The 20,334-nt window shown below is 38.0% G+C and overlaps 1 protein-coding gene across 19 annotated transcripts in view; it reads right to left on the bottom strand.

Moving 5' to 3' along the window:
- SYNJ1 (synaptojanin 1) overlaps window positions 1–20,334 on the bottom strand; it is an 87,598-nt gene that overhangs the window by 60,173 nt on the left and 7,091 nt on the right. For all 19 annotated transcript variants that reach the window (XM_017526111.2, XM_017526107.2, XM_017526099.2 and 16 more), the window contains exons 3-4: window positions 3,286–3,372; window positions 1,416–1,683 (exon numbers count right to left, since the gene is read on the bottom strand). In XM_017526111.2, the coding sequence (XP_017381600.1) occupies window positions 1,416–1,683; window positions 3,286–3,372 (355 nt within the window). The remainder of the gene's footprint in view (window positions 1–1,415; window positions 1,684–3,285; window positions 3,373–20,334) is intronic.

Raw genomic sequence — 20,334 nt, forward strand, 5'->3', positions numbered from 1 at the left:
CTACACAAAAGTACATTCCATCATTACTAGCTCTTTGGGCAGATAGGAACTCATGTCCAGTCATCTGCCCTATTAGCCCCTGCATCCTCTGTCTCCTTCCCCCTCCTTCATGGTCTCTTCCTCTGCTAAACCCAAGTGTCTAACACATAATGCTATAAATCCTGTTTTTATTCTGTCCATTCTTCTCCCTGATGCTACTACTCTGGCCCAAAACACTTCCATGTGAGCTACAATGTGACCAAGCTGTTGCTCTAAAGTACTTGTTGTTGACTTGGAGTCTTCTGACAGCTAGGGCAAATGGGTGACACCTGAATGTGCTACTCGAGGACTATATAAGTGACAATGAAAGTGAGAGAAGGCCGGACGCAGTGGCTCACGCCTGTAATCCCTGCACTTTGGGAGACCGAGGTGGGTGGATCACAAGGTCAAGAGATCGAGACCTTCCTGGTCAACATGGTGAAACCCCGTCTCTACTAAAAATACAAAAAATCCCAACTACTCAAGAGGCTGAGGCAGGAGAATTGCTGAACCCAGGAGGCGGAGGTTGCGGTGAGCCGAGATCGCGCCATTGCATTCCAGCTTGGGTAACAAGAGCGAAACTCCGTCTCAAAAAAAAAAAAAAAAAATAGAAAGTGAGAGAAAAAGTACACAAGAGGGAACACCTAAAATCTGGACTGTTAAGGGAGGCCAAGAGCACAGAGTCCTGAACTTTGGCCTTACGACATGTATCAATAGAATAAAATATAATTTGCACATGATATCAAGGGAAAAAGTCAACATCAATGCTGGCTGTAAACAATAGAACCACTATACTAGAAATCTGGTCTGCTGCAATACAGCAATACTAATTATAGTCCCAAATGTTCTGCTCACCATTTGTGCCTACTTAGAATACAACATAGTTATGCATAATCATGAAATATATCACACTTACCTACATAAGTCCTATCTTATTATAGTACTAGACTTTCTCCCAGTATACTACTTCTTCACAGTCTGTTGCTCTTGAATCAAGACCACCTACTTATAACCTTAAAATTTAGAAAAATGAGGGAATGCTGGCTTAGAAAGGGAATACTGCCAGAGACAAGATCTTAAAACCAAGAATAGAAAATATGAGTAACACAGTTTTGTTACAATTAAATTCATTTCTAAATTTACACAACTATTTTAAATATATTTTGGAATATATTTGGAAATGAAAGTTCAGTCTAGATCAGGGGAACACAGGGGTTTTATGTCACATGCCAATTTCAATAAACTGACAGTGGCTGCCTGCCATGCTCTGCTGAGGACTCCAGAGAAGGAAAGAGGGGCACACTCAATTAGCAATGTCTATCCCTTGTTATCTCTAGACATAACAACTGCTGAACATATTATGTCCCAAATCACCAAAAGGGGAAAAATGAACTCACCAGAAAAATCTATTATCAGTTGTCTGTTCTTGCATGCTACGATGCGCATTAAGACTCAAATCTAAACTGATGCCAGATGCAGACCATGCAAAATAAAAGTTTCCTGAATTCAAAACTTTCCGCACTTCTGAAATGCGATCCTCATCTGAAGAATCAATTCTCAGTGATATAAACTCAGTGGAAGTAACTCGGAAAACTTCAGATTCTTGAATTTTTCCAACAGACATACATCCAGTGACTAGGACCAGATAATGTAACATAGTATCACCTGGAAAATCCAAAGATTTTACTAGATGAAAAATCCCAACATTTTCAAGCTATTCCATTTCTTTTGACTTTCTTCATGCACCTCTATTTTTTAAACCTGACATTGTGATTATTTTAAACTTATCATGGATGTGTTTAAATTTACTAGATTTTTTTGTTGAAAAAAAAATCCTTTTAAAATATATTAACTATAATAAAGCATTTAAACATTAACAGGCTAATCTCACAGGAAACTGTTCCTGAACTTACTCTGAGCTACAAAAACTTTATCGGATAAAAAAAGTATGTGTTACTTTCTCTACTTTTGTTTAATGATTGTCAGAAAATTCAGGTAAGAATGAATTCACACTCATTTTTACCAGTTCCTTGCAAATAGTAAAGCTGAAAAAAATGGCATATTATTGTGAGCTGAGGATATTGATGATATACGGGCAAAAGTCTCTAGTAACACTGATTTATAAAAACTTTCATAGAGATTTTTTTCACGTAATTGTGATAAAAAGCCTATGTAATTAGTATAAAGCTGAAATTCAGCAACAGTACACTGTGAGCATGGGCTCTGACACAGGTAGAAGTAGCCTTGAATCTTGGCTCCTTTACTTATTTATCAGGGTCAATTTCAGTATGCAGCATAAGCAACCTGAGATATCACCTCTTATAAAACAAGATTAAGGCAAATACCTCATTACACTGTGAGGCTTACCCAGGACTAATCAGTAAAGCACCTAAGTGCAGTGCTTCATATGTGATAGGTTCATAACAAATGACAAATCTCCATTTTATAGACCAGTGCTACTCAAAGTATGGCCCATGAACTGTTTCCAACTCAAAATGAGAAAGAATGCTTATGCCAGAATAGAGATCAACTATGTCACTAAGTTCACCCTTTAGATTAGTTGACGTTTTCTTCTAGTAAGACTTTATCAATGAAAGAATTCTTTCCTCCTTTACTGCTCTCCCTTTTCCACTCTCCAACCCACTCTCAACTCACCTCCTGGCTGACTGGTTCACGTATTTATTTCTTATCGCTATATGTTGATTTGTATCATGGTGCAGCTCCTTGTCTTATCAAAGATTAGTAACAAAGTAATTTATGGACCAGTACCAATCCCAAAGCAACACTTTGAGCCACACAATTATAGATAAACTAGTAACTGCAAAGATTATTCTGCAGCTCATGGTGACATTAAGTGGCAAAAAAAGGCTCAAGCAGAGAGCTTCTCAATTCAAAACAGATGTCTTTTCCACTATAAACCAAGAAAAATCAGTGTGGTTCTCATGAAGACATTTTTTCCTATATGCACTGAAGCAATGAAAGGGAAAATGTTCTGATATTCTCTTTTGACAATTGACCCTTACCTCTTCAAGTGGTCAAACCAGAGCTGTCTCCGAACTTAGACTTACATGAGTTTGAGCATGTAGCACGCCTTCTGGGCAACAAACATTATCACAACATTAGCTAAATTATTATTTAAAAGACGTTAGTACATGTGTAGCTTAAATATGGAGTCTACAATAATTCATAGGTAGTCTCTCTCAAATCCTTAGGATTACAAAAATAGAAATGAAAATACTGATGAATTCTACTGAATGATAAACTTACCAAGATTTAACCGCAAAACACCTAAGAGTCCATATGCGTCCAGTACTTTGGAGTATGTACCCTTGATTGCCTCTTTTTCTGCAGATGCTGCAAAAAAAAGTTTTAGTTTAAGAAAAATGATCTGAAACATCAGATTCTACTTAGCTAAATATAAATCCAAGTTTCAACCAAAAGTTTCTGAATCTGAAATTCTTAAAATAAATGTACTGCATAAAGTATTTGTCCAAACTAGTAACATAAGTATTCTTCCCAAAGAGTTAATAAATTATTCCAGGACCATTTATTAATTAATCCATCCTCTCCACTGATCTGAACTCTAAGAAGAGTTTAATTTTTGACACAATAGTGTCTGACACTTAGAAAACTGACAAAACATTTAAATGATAAAAGCTAATGGCAACACTTGTCTACAAAAATTTAGTGCAAGAATGGAGAAATCTGATCCTGAAAGGACAAAAGCCTGGTCTTTGCCTTGACTTATCTCTTCTGCTGTAAAGTTAACATTATCTTGCTAATGTATATAAACCACAGAATAATTTTCCTAGGACTGGCTATTAGTCTATCGAGGAGAAAAAAACAACAACAAAAATCAAATCCTGAAACTTTAAAGGAAAAACCTTTCTCGCTCTTAGCAAATACACATTAAAAAAATTGACAAAGAACCAAAGAAATATTAACAATTAGTATTTCAACAGACAAATACAAATAATACATCCCACAGTCTACAGTTGATCCTTGAGAAAGATACCTTCTTTCCTTCCAGGTTTCTTTCCTCCTTTACTGCTCTCCCTTTTCCACTCTCCACCCCACCCTCAACTCACTTCCTGGCTGACGGGTTCACGTCGTATTTATTTCTTACCTCTTACACTTAACCTCTTTCCTTTACCTTATTTATCTATGATATACGATGTTTAGCAATATTGATGTGTTCCACATTAGAAAATCACGTAAGCAGATCCTTATGACTGTCTCATTTCCTGTCCATCTTTATTGCCAGCAAGAGGGCTCTTCTCAGCCTACTGCTTTGCCTAATACTCCTTTGTACTTTGCAACAGAGATCTTTTGCTTTGCCTGGAAGCTCTTCTCCAGAGTTCCACAGAACCTCTCACCTTCCCTGTCTGCTTCACCTCTTTTCAGATCATGCAGGCTTAAGCCTTCTTCCTAGGAAGATCTGACTTCTGCTTCCTGACGAGTTTTGCTCTGCTAGTTGCAGCACAGGCTAAGACTAAATGACTCATCACTCAATTAGCTGATACTTTCACAATTCTCTAATATGTTTATTATTAAATGTGGGCCTTTATCAAACCACCCAGTATGAAATCAGGGAGCGGAGAAGATTTCACCAACCCATTAAAGTGATGGGGATTTATTATTTCATTCTGCATTCCTTGAGTTCGTATTATTATTACATCTTATGTTTACACAATAGTTAATCCTAACATTCCATGACAAGCAACCCAAATACAAAACATTATAATATAAACTTTATATTTTATAAAGCAAAATAGAATGGCCTTCTAAATACTGCCTCATTAAGAGTACCACATGTACAGCAAATATTAGAGAGACTTGTTATATCTCTCAGGACAGAAGGCATGACTTCCAGGATAAATATTATTCTAGAGTTTTATAAGTTATATGCTACATACACTTAAAATATCATCACTAATACAGTAATATAGAAAATACTAGATATATCCATTTCAGCAACAATCATCATTTGGGTTCAAATGCCAAGAGTCAGTAAAAGTTAAGGAGAAAATATAGTTTTATTTTTGGGTTTTTTTTTTTTTTTNTTTTTTTTGAGACAGAGGCTGGAGTGCAGTGGCACAATCACAGCTCACTGCAGCCTTGACTTCCTGGGCTCAAGTAATCCTCCCACCTCAGCCTCCCAAGGGGCTGGGACTATAGGCATGTGCCACCATGTCCAGTTAATTTTTTTAAATTTTATTTTGTAGAGATACAGTTTCTCTATATTGCCCAGGCTGATCGGGAACTGCTGGGCTCAAGCAATTCTCCTGCCTGAGCCTCTCCAAAGTGCTGGGATTATAGGCATGAGCCACTATGCCTGGCAAAAAATAAATTATTAACATTAAGTCACCACCTTCCTTTAGAAAACAGAAGAAAAAAAAACAGAAAAAGTCATTCTATAACTTAAATTACCAAGCAACAAAATGTTCTCTCTTCTAATAATGCATAATAATCTTCTCATTAATTATACTCCAAATGCATGAACATATGTCTCTCAGGCCCAATGAAGGCCCATCTGTTAGACAATTGTCTAATTCAAACATGAAAACAAATGCTTTGCAGTTTAGTTATTTACGTTTGTATTCTATTCTGAGACTCAGGAAACAGGATACACACAAACACACACTTTAAAGTGCATATTCTTAGAGCCACATGTACTTTTAACTTCAGCCATTTCCAATTTCATAAGAGAAAATAGTACCTTCTTCCTAAATATATTTTTATCTGAAGGACAACAGATGTTTCTCTATTTTATGATATATGCTTCCAAGGTTTGGGGTAAAGTGGAGGGAGGCCCAGTACAGGCCACTAGGAGGACGGCCTGTGCATGAAGCTGAAGCTAGAGGTGGGAAAAGGGGCATCCCTTTGTGGGTGGGGCAGCCTGGCATGACTTCCTGAAGTCTGACTAGGGTGAAGAGAGGACTGTCCACCCAGGGATGTTAGGGGCATCCTGGCATGGTAAGTTAGAGCTTGAGAGGAATGGGGAAGACAGGGTTTTGGAGTGCCAGTGGAGTAAGGAGGGAACCTAAGTGGTGGAGGAGGCTACATTGATAACAGAAGAGTGGTTATCTATGGCGAATGATTAAGCATAATGAGAGCCAGGTTTCTCACTGTTAGAGAAGGTACAAATGGAAAGAGAGAAACTAGAAAGAACAGTGTTGATTGGAATTAGCGTTACCAGTGTTTTCTAGATAAACCGAAGAAAGACGAAAAGATATAGAAACATAGGTATAAGTATATATGTCACATACATACAGTTACATATACTCCTCAGCTCTATCCATTGAGTGGACCTGGGATCTGCAATACTCTGACAGCAATGCACATACCTAGCATACTTTGCCTTCTACATACCATTCTCCACTAAGAGGAACTAGAATTCCTTGGAGAAATGGCTGATTCCAGGGCAAAGGCAGGGACAAAATGAGCCTGAAACATAGTATTGTGCCAGAAAGTAAAGAAGTGTTCAAAGGATAATGGAGATATGTCACAAACATGCAGAAGGCAGCTTGAAGGGGCTTCTACTGGTGAAATCCAGGACAATTTGAACATCAAAATAAATAATAAGAGTAATATGGATTATAAGCCTATGAATTGAAAGTCTCATGAGGAATCAGCAAAACCAGTATAAGGGGAAAAAAAGTCTGCCTGACATGCCTAGCATACCATTACCTTAATTAAGCAATCAAAGTGAACACCACCAGGGGCTGGGCACAGTGGCTAATGCCTGTAATCCCAGCACTTCAGGAAGCTGAGGCAGGAGGACTGCTTGAACCCAGGAGTTCAAGATCAGCCTGGGCAATATGATGAGACTCAATCTCTACAAAAAAATACAAAAGTTATCCAGGTGTGGTGGCATGCACCTGGGGTCCCAGCTACGTGGGAGGCTGAGGCGGGAGAACTGACTGAGCCTGGGAAGTCGAGGCTGCAGTGAGCTGAGATCATGCCACTGCACTCCAGCCTGGGCGACAGAGTGAAACCCTGTCTAAACAACAACAAACAAAGTGAACACCAACAGTAAGAGGACAAGTCAAAACTGTGAGCCATCTCTCAGGACACAGTGAAAAGAAAACAGCACCACTGTTGTAATACTCCTGGCCAGAAGTGAATAACCTGAATCTACCCATGAGGAGCCATCAGACAGGCCTAAAGTGACAGACAGTCCACAAAGTAACTGGCTTTCACCTTCAACATTTCTAAGGCCATAAATGTCAAAGATTGAGAAGTTTTTCCATTTAAGGAGACTAAAGAGACATGACAACAAAATAAAATGTACACATCCAAACTGGACCCTTTTGCTATAAAAGACATTGTTGGCGCAATTGGTAAAAATTGTAGAGAGGATAAGGATTAGATAGTAGCAACACATCACTGTTAATTTTATGACAGTTATACGAGAATGTCTTTCTAGGAAATGCATAGCAAAGTATTTGGGGTTGATAGGCATCATGTCAGCAACTTATTCTTAAAAAGTCCAGAGAATCTGCTCAGTTCTGGGGCAAAAAAAAAAAAAAGTCCAGAGGAAAAAAGTTATTTGTACTATACTTCAACATTTCTGTATGTTTTAAATTGCTTCAAAATTAATTTTTTTCAATGTAACCAGCAAAAATAAATTTTAAAAGTATATATACTTATTCCTAAAGAAGCTTTTATCTCTGATGTTAATAAGGTAAACTCTTATAAATACCTTGTTATTCCCTCCCTGTACATTTTTTAATGGGGGAAAAAAAGATTTCCTTATCTTATGAGACTCCATAAAATTCACAAGAATATCTGATGGAAAGGTCATGAACCTAATTTAAATTACTGCCCCACTCCTCTGTTAATTTAACTCTAGAAAATAATTTTAGAATCTTCTACAACAAAGAGATTATTTAAAATAAGAAAGGCTAAACATTACATAAGATAACATGTATAATCTTTAGATCAAATACAGCACTTAGAAATACTTTACAATCATCACCATCATTCTTTTTCCCTTGATAATCCCCCCTTGCATTCCATGCTTCAGCCAAAATGTCTAGTTTTGTTGCCCACATGTTCCACATTCTCTTCCCTCTCTCCCTTTGTTCGTAGTGTTGTTTCATCTGGACCAATCTTTAGTCATCTTTGTATTTCCAAATATTGCCTATCCTTCAGTCCCAAACTAAAACGCTACTTCCCTTCCCAAAGATTTTCCCTCATCGCTCTAGTTGGAAGTAAATCTTTCTCCCATTTTATACTACAGTTACATGTAAACTAGTAACAACAGAAACTAAGTCTTATTTCTTTTTCCTTTTTTGGTGGCGGGCCAGGATCTCACTCTGTCACCCAGGCTGGAATACAGTGGAGCAATCACGACTCATTATAATCTCAAGCTCCTGGGCTCAAGTGATCCTCCTGCCTCAGCCTCCTTCCTGAGTAGTAGCTTGGACTACAGGCATGTGCCACCACACCTGGTTAATTTTTATTTTTTGTAGAGACATGCTATGTTGCCGAGGCTGGTCTCAAACTTCTGGCTTCAAATGATCCACCTGCCTTGGCCTCCCAAAGTACTGGGATTACAGGCATGAGCTACTGCACCTAGCCTCACTTCCTTATATCTCAACACAATACCTACCTAACACAGAGACTCTGAATGAACACTGCAGCTGCTGATTAAATATTCATCTAACAGACAAAAACAAATTGAGAAGTTGTGCCTTAAAGAAAATGTTTTGTTAATTTAAAAGTAATATATGAAAAGATAAAACATTTTACTTTATCATTGAAAGTATCCAAAAGCCTAATTTTTTTTTAATTTTTTTTTTTTTTTTTTTTTTGAGACAGGGTCTTGCTGTCACCCAGGCTGGAGTGCAGTGGCACAATTTTGGCTCACCGCAATCTCCACCTCCTGGGTTCAGGCAATTTTTGTGCTTCACCTCATCTCCTGAGTAGCTGGGACTACAGGTGCATGCCCACCACACCCAGCCAATTTCTTACATTTTCAGTAGAGACAGGGTTTCACCATGTTGGCCAGGCTAGTCTCAAACCCCTGACCTCAGGTGATCCACACGCCTCGGCCTCCCAAAGTGCTGGGATTACAGGCAGAGCCACCACACCCAGCGTGAATGCCCTCATTACTGAGATTCACATTCAACAACTCCTCAGTTATGTCTGGAAACTTTCAAATGTGTATGTCTGTGGCAGGCAGTAGTAAGGTAAGGTTGGGAAATATAGGCACTGTTAAATGACTGCTAACCAGGGTTTAAAATACTGAAGTTTATGAAGTGGCAGGGCGTGTGGGGAGCTCAGAGGAAACAATCTGAAAGAATGAGCGGAAATAAGTTTGAGAGATACAGTGTTAGGGAAGTTCAGGTCACTTTCCTGCTAGTGCAGTCTTTCAAGGTATCCACTGCCCTTTCAATGAACGGAATAAACTGCCTTTTGTGAAGAGGTATTTTTCCCCTCCTATTCATGGTGGTTATTAAACAAACGAGATGCTAAGCAAAACAAACCTTTCTTTGTAAGTTACTGACCTCTAACCATAAGTAGGTGGGAATGTCCCAGAAGAGAATTGCTTTAGGAGTGATCCTGAGCCCATCAAGATCTACAGCAGTTCAGCTAAGGTAAGGTGGCCTCATTAGTTCACATACTGAACACACAAGCCAAAGCAAATACCAACTTCTAAAGTTACTGCTATAACACCTCAGGAATAAACAGTACCTAACTCCCTCTATAGCTTATTTTAAAGGAAAAGACTCTCTTTTTCCTATGTCATACTCAACATCTTTCATTCATACCTTTTCTTAGGTACCTTTTTTTTTTTTCAATTTGAAACCAACTCTTTATTAGGAAAGAAAATGTAATAAACTTTCTTTGTGCCAAAAAAAGAATAGTTTTGCTGGGTGCAATGGCTCACGCCTATAATCCTAACACTTTAGGAGGCCAAGGCAAGTGGATTGCTTGATCCAAGGAGTTCAACACCAGCCTGGGCAAGATAGCAAGACCCCACCTCTAAAAAATAAAAAAGTTTAAATTTAAAAAAGATTAGTTCCTCCATAAAAAATAAAAGTGGAATAATATGTAATGAGTGAGGGATAACCAAAACTTGCCACATATAGACAATAAGAAAATTTTAACAATTAACAACATTCATTTTTCAATGGCCCATTAATCATAGAAAAATTTAAAAGTTACATAAAAAACAATCTTACTTACGTATTAGAAATATATTTCAATTCACCCATGCATCCAACATGCTTTTAGACAGAGTAAAATTTTTATTAACTGACTTAAGAAAAAAACACTGCCGGCTGGATGCAGTGGCTCATGCCTGTAATCCCAGCACTTTAGGAGGCCCGAGGCGCATGGATCAGTGAGGTCAGGGATTCGAGACAAGCATGGCAAAACCCCGTCTCTACTAAAAATACAAAAATTAGCCAGGCGTGGCGGCGCATTCCTGTAGTCCCAGCTAGTTGGGAAGCCAAGGCAGGAGAATCACGTGAACCTGGAAAGCCGAGGTTGTAGTGAGCCGAAATCACATCACTGTATTCCAGCCTGGGTGACAGAGTGAGACTCCATTTCAAAAAAAGAAAAAAACACTGCCCCCCACCCTTTTTTTTTTTTTTTTTTTTTTTTTTTTTTTTTTTTTTTTTTTTTTTTTTTTTTTTTTTTTTTTTTTGTTTTTTTTTTTTTTTTTTTTTTTTTTGAGACGGAGTCTTGCTCTTGTCACCTAGGCCGGAGTGTAGAGACGTGATCTTGGCTCACTGCAACCTCCGCCTCTTGGGTTCAGGCAATTCTCCTGCCTCAGCCTCCCAAATATCTGGGATTACAGGCACCTACCCACCACACCTGGCTAATTTTTATAATTTTAGTAGAGATGCAGTTTCACCATTTTGGCCAAGCTCATCTTGAACTTCTGACCTCTGGTAATTCTCCCTCCTCGGCCTCCCAAAGTGTTGGAATTACAGGCGTGAGCCATGGTCTACAGCCAAAAACACTGCCTATTAAACTCATGTACTTATGTATGTTTAAAGAATTCTCACTGCCATGTTTTCATGGGAAAGAAGTGGAAATCAGGTGGAGCGTGGTGGCTCACCCTGTAATCCCAGCACTTTGGGAGGCTGAGGCAGGAGGCTCACTTGAGGTCACGAGTTGGAGACCAGCCTGGCCAACATGGTGAACCCTATCTCTAATTTAAAAAATACGAAAATTAGCTGGGCATGGTTATGGGCACCTGTAATCCCAGCTTATGGGAAGGCTAAAGGCATAAGAGGTTGAACCCGGGAGGTTGAGGTTGCAGTGAGGGGAGATCGCATCACTGTACTCCAGCCTGGGTGACACAGCAAGATGCCTTGAATGAATGAATGAATGAATGAATGAGAGGGAGAGATAGTAGGCAGAAATACAGAAAAACAGAAGTATCCATGAGTTGTTGACTGTGGAGGCTAGGTGAAATATTTCTCCAAATAAAATGTTAAAAAAAAAATTATTCTCACTACATTATTTGAAATACTGGATAAATTCAGAAAGGAGAGATGATAACTCTGGCCAATTATCTTGAGAGAGCCAGAAGTTACTGGATCTCTAAGGGATCAGAGAAGTACTTTTCTCTAATTACCCTAGACCAGAAGTGCATTAGCCAAAAGTTCAATAAGCATTTGAACTTTTTTTTTTCCCAGACAGGATTTCTCACTCTCACCCAAGCCTGAGTGCAGTGGCATGATCATAGCTCACTGTCACCTGAAACTCCTGGGCTCAAGTGATTCTCCCACATCAGCCTCCCAAAGTGCTGGGATTACAAGTGTGAGCCACGGTACTTGATCAATTTGGACTTTTATAAACTTCAAAGGGAGTAGTAAGTCCTACAAACTTTAGAATGGCCCCATAGCCCACTCTTCCCAAGGCTCTCAAACACTCATCAAATAATAAATATATAATAAATTAAGAAAGGAGAAGATTTAGTAATCCAAAATGAAGGCCTCAGGAAGGGTAAATATTGTTATACCCTGCCATCAATGTTTTCCTTATATTCATCCTAAATAATTTAGTTTTAATATTCTACCCTGTTGAAACTGCAACTATCCTTGGAAAGTAATAACTTTGCTTTTGCTCATTATCACAGAATTAGGAAATATTTAAAACTACATAAAGCCATGAGGTAGTAATATCCTACAACTTTATTCAGATAACTTAACTCCTTCATTATTTTTTAGTTCTATGCATGTTTTCAAACTTCTTTTACCTGACAAATTCATGCATGACAACTTTTCCTCTTTAAGCTACTGGAAGGTAACAAAAATAGAAACTGTAGAGGTGGCCTATTTATAGACTATAAAAAACACTCAGAGTATAAATATATTAGTTGTTCTCTATCAAAATTTAACATATCAATTGTGCTCTATCATATTATTTGACATCTTCCACCTTTTTTTTTTCTGGAGTGACTTACTTTTATAATATTATGTCATGTGAAATAACTGGCATTATTCAGCATTGTTGGATTACAACCTCATTTCTCAAATTAGAATTTAAGGCAAATAATAAAGTATCAGGATCAAGCTATAAAAATTCAGATGAAGACATAAACACTTATTTCTTGATTTTCATGAGTTGTGGCTCTAAAAGAGAAGCTTGTTAAACATAGAATAGTTATCACATGATAGTCACACCTGTTTTGCTAACTCCACATCTGAACAAGAAAGAAACAAAATTTAACTTCTTTGGCGCGATCTCGGCTCACCACAACCTCCGCCTCCTGGGTTCAGGCAATTCTCCTGCCTCAGTCTCCTGAGTAGCTGGGATTACAGGCACACATCACCATGCCCAGCGAATTTTTTTTTGTATTTTTAGTAGAGACGGGGTTTCACCATGTTGACCAGGATGGTCTCGATCTCTTGACCTCGTGATCCACCCGCCTCAGCCTCCCAAAGTGCTGGGATTACAGGCTTGAGCCACCGCGCCCGGCCCAAAATTAACTTCTTATCCAAGAGCAATAGGTAACTTAAATGTCACTTTCATTTAACATTAAAAGTATTTTGAGGATTAAATTTAAATGTAAATTTCTCTACTTCTGATCAATTATAATAATTTAAGCTAAATAATAAAGTCATCCAAATGAAAGGCCTACTATCCAATGTCAACATTCTGCTGTGGCTCAAGCCTTCCAGGCTGAGAATACACTGTTCTTCCCCAGCTGATACAGAAGAGTAAGCTAAAGAAATCTGTAAGAATGTAAAAATAAGACTGCAAATTAAAATGATCTCTCTAGAACCACAATTTGCCTGTGGTTGCATGCCCTGCACTTTGCGGTGAGCTTATTTGCATGTAGACAGCACTTTGGTAAAGAACCAGAGAACCTCCTGTGTAAGGATCCTAGAGATCATGTAATCCAAGCTTCTCATTTTCAGAAGAAAAAGGGTAGATGTTAGATGATTCACCCAAGATCACATAACTAGCTGGCAGTAAAGCCTCTTTCCATTTCATCATAAAGAGAAAAATTATTTTCAAAGGAAAAGGTTCCCCTTATAAAAGTATTTAAAATTCCGGCTCAAAGACATTAAACTATCCAAATTAATGTCCTATTTAAACGGCACATTCCAATCTTGGTGACATTTAAGGAAAAAAAAAACCCTTTCATTTATTCACGCAAGTATTTACTGAATGCCTACCTACACCAGGCCCCTGACAAAGTTCTAGGAATATAAACAGTCAGAACTGTGACACCTTCTTAGGAATCAGATTAGGAAGACAGGTATTATATAACCATACAAATGCAAAATTATAAATTACATTAAGTACTATGATGGAGTTCCAATAGATTACAATAGGAGAACCTAATTTAAAATTGTTTGCTGGAGGAGGACAGTGATTAGAATAAGCCTCACTGAGGAAGTTACCCTTTTTTTTTTTTTTTTTTTTTTGAGACGGAGTTTCGCTCTTGTTACCCAGGCTGGAGTGCAATGGCGCGATCTCGGCTCACCGCAACCTCCGCCTCCTGGGTTCAGGCAATTCTCCTGCCTCAGCCTCCTGAGTAGCTGGGACTACAGGCACGTGCCACCATGCCCAGCTAATTTTTTGTAGTTTTAGTAGAGACGGGGTTTCACCATGTTGACCAGGATGGTCTCGATCTCTTGACCTCATGATCCACCCGCCTCGGCCTCCCAAAGTGCTGGGATTACAGGCTTGAGCCACCGCGCCCGGCCTTGAGGAAGTTACCTTTATGGTGAAACAGGATGGCTAGCCAAATAAAGAGTGGAGGTAAAAATGTTTCAGGCAACATACACATATACTGTGATCCAGCAAATCCATTCCTACGAATATATGCAACAGAAATGTGTATGTATATGTACCGAAAAACATGTACAAGGATGTTCATATTTGTGTCATTTATAATGTACAATAGCAAAAACTGGAAATAAAGCAAATGTCAACAAAACAGCTAAATATTTTAATATTCATAAAATGGACACTGCAACAAAAATGGGTAAACTACTACTTGCTACAACATGGATGATTTCCCATATATCAACATGGATGATTTCATTGAGTGAAAGAAGCTGTATACCAAAGAATATACAGAGAATGATTCCATTTATGTTAAGTTGAAAAACATTCAAAACTATTCTATGATGTAAGAAGTCAGAAAAGTGGTTATCTTTGCAGATCATGATAAAGATAATTGGGAAGGAGCATAAGGGGATTACTCTCTGGAAAGCTCTCTGGTATGCTAGTAATGATGTTCTATTTCTCAACTCAGTTGTGGTACTAAGGGTATGGTCATTCTATAATAATATATCAAGCTGTATGTTTAAGATTTAGATACTTTTCTACATGTTATAATTTTAAAAGCTTATTTTTTAAAATATACATACATTTGAGCAGAAGGAACAGCATATGTAAAGACCCTGATACCTGAAGGAATTTGGTACATTCAGAACTGAAAGAAGGCCAGAGGCTGGAACACAGAAACCAAGAGGTAAAGTGGTAATAGGCTGAAGACAATAGCAGAAACTTGATTTTATCGTAGGTCATCTTAGAGTACAGATTTTAACTTCAGTGGCCAATCACTGAAATGTATTAGGCAAGGGAATAATAAGATCTAAATTGTGGTTTTTAAAAGACTGGGAGGTAGATAGGGTAAGTAGAAGCAGAGGGAGCAGTTAAGGAGGCAATTGTAATGATCCATGAAAGAGACAACAGCGTCTTGATTGAAACAGAACTACCTAAAATGGTGAGAATTGCATGGAATCACAAGGAAATTAAGAGGAGGAGTTGACTAGATTTGGTAATAGAGAGAATGTGTGAAACATGAGGGGAAGAGGTGTTGAGGATGACTGTTGTCTGAAACAGCTGGGTAGACGGAGTGCAATCCATTGAGATAAGGGAGACTGAAGGAAGATCAGATTTGAGAGCATGCAGTGGTCAATAAAACCATCAACACAGTATCTATTCCAGCTCTTCTTTATTTGGTAGCCACCAGTTTGTGATACTATGGAAACCTAGCCAATCATAGAAATTTCTACCTTCTTCTACCAATGATTTACTTCATCCAACAGCACATGATATCCCTATAGTCATTTTTGGTTCAGGAATAAACAATCCAGTGTAAGGGGAAGTGCATTTTCATTTTGTGGGTTCTAACCCATTATCTTAGTTTCAAAAAGCTGGATCTCAATTGTGTCATCCAACATAATTATTCAACTCAGCTCTGCATCAATCCCACATCACTTTGCTACAACTACAAATCTGAAAACTATACCTTCTACCCCATTCTACAAGAGAATTGATACAACTGTGAAACAAGACAGGCCAAAGATATATTCCCGATGCTAACCTAGGACAGACAACTAAGGAGGACAACCAATTAGAAATTTACTTAATTATAAGATTCGCAAATTTAAAAGTAAAAACAAAAAGAGGCCAGGTGCAGTGGCTCATGCCTGTAATCCCAGTACTTTGGGGGGCCAAGGTATGTGAATCAGTTGAGGTCAGAGGTTCAAGACCAGCCTGGACAATACGGTGAAACCCTGTCTCTATTAAAAAGATACAAAGATTAGCTGTGCGTGGTGGTTTGTGCTTGTAATCTCAGCTACTCGAGAAGTTGAGGCAGGAGAATCACTTGAACCCAGGAGGTAGAAGCTGTAGTGAGCCAAGATGGTGCTACTACACTCCAGCCTGGGCAACAAAATAAAATAAAGAAGATTCGTTCTACCTATACTTCACACATGGTCCACAGGATATTAAATGACTTTGTTTATCTATATTTCAGCAACCCACTCAACAGACTACAGCAATCCTATGGTCTTCTCGTGAACAGAATGTAACACGACTCATAATATTTATTGCTAAGAGCTAGTTATATAAGTAAACACATCTTTATATATAAAAAGTTATATAAGACTATAATGAATTAGAAACAAAATTTTAATAACATTTAACATATAAAAACATTTAATGTTTTGAGACAATAAAGGTTTTTTAAATTTTTTTTCTTTTCACTGACTCAGTTCACCCAAAATTATACAGGAATTTCAAGGGTCTAAAATTTTTTCAATCTGAACTGAGAAAGTAATCAGTATCCAACCAAGAAGGATTTATACATCTCTCCCAGTACCAAATTTATTCTAAGTGCCAAATTATTCAGTAGTTTCACTGGTTCAGTAGCTATGAAATGCAACCCAATGTGAATGTATATGCTCACATATGTAACACTACAGATCAGCAACGGCTTATACTTATAAAATCAATTTAAGCTGGAAAAAGATACAGATTCTTATTAACAACCATTAAAACACTTGAGCAAATTTAAATTGTCACCAGTAAAAATACAATATGCAATTTTTAAAACTATACTTCCTTTTGATACTCTAATTACAAGGCTAACCAATTGCACTAGTTCATTCCACTCTTTATTGCTTCTTTCACTTTGTATGCTTCTTTCAAAATTTCAGTGATTCAGACTTTATAATCTCAAAAGTCTTGAAAATACTGGTGGCTGGATGCTAAGAAAGGTAATACTATAATATTAAATGGCCAGCCATTATAATTAGCTTATATTTTTTCAACCTTTGAATGTCTGAAAAAGTCTTTACATCTTCATTTGTGGTTGGGTACAAAACTCTAGGTGGATAGTTTGGTTTGGTTTCTTCCTTACAGTACTTTAAAGATGTTCCCAATGTCCTCTGGCTTGGATTGCTTATAAAGAAAAGTCTACTATCATTCTTACCTTCACTCTTCTGTATGTGTGTCTTTTCATCCTTGGGCTATTTTTAAGATCTTCTCTGTATCACTGGTAAATGGTAATCTGATCATGTATCTGGGTATAGTGTTCTGCTTTGTATTCATTTAGCTTCTTGGATATGTGGATTCATAGTTTTCATCAAATTTGTAAAACTGCCAGCTATTGTTTCTTCAAGTATTTTTCTTCCCTACCACCCTCTTTCTGCGATCCACATATTCACGTATATTGGGCCACTGGAAGTCGTCTTGGAGTTCACTGATGCTCTTAGTATTTATTTATTTTAGCTTTTTTTCTCTCTGTATTTTATTTTGGACAGTTTCTATTACTATGTCTTCAAGTTTGTCAATCATTTCTTCTGCAAAGTCTAATACAGTCCCCATCAGTGTAATTTTTTCATAATATTGTGATTTTCATGTCCAGAAGTCTAACTTGGGTCTTTCACTTTTTTTTTTTTTTTCTTGGAGACAGAATCTCGCTCTGTCACCCAGGCTGTAGTGCAGTGGCATGGTCTCAGCTCACTGCAACCTCTGCCTTCTGGGTTCAAGTAATTCTCCCTGCCTCAGCCTCCCAAGCAGCTGGGATTACAGACGCCTACCACCACACCTGGCTAATTTTGTATTTTTAGTAGATGTGGGTTTCACTATGCTGGCCAGACTGATCTCGAACTCCTGATCTCAGGTGATCTGCCCACCTCGGCCTCCCAAAGTGCTGGGATTAACGGTGTAAGCCACCACGCCTGGCCTCTTTCACATTTTTTGTATCTCTTCTTAACAAGTTCATTTTTATCTCTACTTGCTGAACATATGGAGTGTATTTATAACAGCTGTTTTAATGCCCTTGTCTATTAAATTTAGCATCTGTTTCTACATTTGACTTTTCTCCTTATGAGGTATATTTTCCTATATTCCTATAAATATCCTTAAACTTCGTTCTGGGATACAGTTCTTTGGAAATTAAGTTACTTGGAAACAGTGCTTGCTTTTAAGCTGTGTTAGGGAAGACGAGTGGAATTTAGTCCAGGACTACTTTGCCCTTACTGAAGCAGTATACTCTTTTCATTACTCAACCCAATTCTCCAGCAAGACTTCTTGTTCAATATGAACTATTCCCAGCCCTGTGCAAGCTCCAGAAATTTTTCTGCTTACTTCCTTTTTGGTAATTCTTTCCCTGACTCAAATGGTTTCCTTACACACTGGCACCAATCAGCAGTCTCAAGCGGAGTCCTCTACAGATCTCTGGAGCTCTTTGTGCAGCTGTCTCGTCTCTAGTACATAGTCCTGAGATTCTGGCTGCCTTGGCCTCCCCATATTCCCTACTCAGGAAGCCTATCAAGCTTTGTTTGGGTGACTCTTCAGCTACTACAGCCTGGAAGCTCTCCAGGCAATAAGATGGAGCATTCATAAGACCCACCTCAATTTGTTTCCCTTCTCTTGGGGGTCAACATCTTGTCTGAAAATCATTCCAATTATTTTGTTTATTTTGTTGTTGTTGTTAATTAAGGTAGGAGGGTAAATCCAGTCCCTGTTACTCCACTATGGTCAGAAGCTCCTGTTACAGTCCTGAGCTACTTATGTTTCATAGGACAAATTAGAACATCTGATAGGCCTGAGATGATGTAATAGTCACAGAGTTTTACTACTCAGTGAGAGTGGAAGTTCTGCCTTTCCTTTTTACTTCCTCATAGAAAAGTTAAGTGGGAAAGAAATGAAAGCACTTAAGAATTACTGGTTTGGCTGTAGGTTAATCCTGCTAACAGCCCAGAATTAAAAAGTTCAGTTGATTTTCTTTTTAAAGAGTTGACATTTAAGTTACTTACTATTAAATATGTACATTCCTCAGAACACAGACGCATGTAAGAAAAAAAATAAGTATGCACCTTCCAAACATATTTATAAAAAGAAAATGAATTTTTGCAACCCTAACATAAAACGATATATAACAAGTCTAAATTTCATGAATTCTCTGCTGAAAAAGTCAACTATAAAAAGTCACTTCTTCCCTCAACTTGCAAATTTTTCTTAAAAAGAGACAGGACACTGCAACTTATCTAAAGGGCAATCATGCTGACAGCATTTGGCAATTAAAAAAAAAACAACAACAAACTATATGCACTGGCATTTCCACCTACTACATTTATCCAAAATTCAAGAACCTGACATTTAACTTGGCCCAGCAAAGAAACTTTCTTTTTAATGACTTTACTGTAAATTAAACCATATCTCCTCTAATATATTAACATGTTAATAGTTTATAGGGAAAAACACAAGTGTACAGTTCCCCCATTAGAAAATGCTACCAGTTACACCCTTAACCTTAATGCCTTCCTTCTTTTCACTCTTCCCCACCTCTGAAAATAACAGCCACAAAATATACAGTAATACAATAATAGCCTCACAACAGCATAAACAATAATTACAGTAAAAAAAAAAAAAAATCAAATGGTAGGACTACGTCATTGAAGTAGTTATGTTTCCAATCCTCAGTTTCCAAATCTCTTAAATGTGGATAAAAGCAAAATCTGAACTGAATGAAATACAGTGTGTCAAATGCCACCTCTCTTGAACTGTGTGCTGAGATGCCCCACGGCACTACAGCAAACTCCCAGGGAAGCTGCATATTTTAAATAGAAGGAAACACTGAGATTCTCAACATATGTTGGAAACCAGCCAAACTATTAACCTGAGGTGCTTCAGAGTTGTCATATTAAATGGCAGTGCATTCCTTGGATGATATACATTAGTGAAACTGGGTTTTTGCTGGTTGCTGTGATAAATAAAAGCAGTGTCACTTGAAAATCAGTGTGGAACAGGAAATGAGGAGGTCAGTGTTCAATCTGTTCCAAGGTTTGAAAAGCTATTCAGGCCAAGCACAGTGGTTCATGCCTGTAATCCCAGCACTTTGGGAGGCCAAGGTGGGCAGATCACCTGAGGTCAGGAGTTCAAGACCTGGGCAACACAGTGAAACGCTATGTCTACTAAAAATACACAAATTAGCCAGCCATAGTGGCAGGCGCCTGTAATCCCAGCTACTCAGGAGACTGAGGCAGAAGAATTGCTTGAACCTAGGAGGTAGAGGTTGCAGTGAGCCAAGATCAC

This window comes from Cebus imitator, unplaced genomic scaffold (genome assembly GCF_001604975.1).
Source record: "Cebus imitator isolate Cc_AM_T3 unplaced genomic scaffold, Cebus_imitator-1.0 Scaffold41, whole genome shotgun sequence".
Taxonomy (NCBI): domain Eukaryota; kingdom Metazoa; phylum Chordata; class Mammalia; order Primates; family Cebidae; genus Cebus; species Cebus imitator.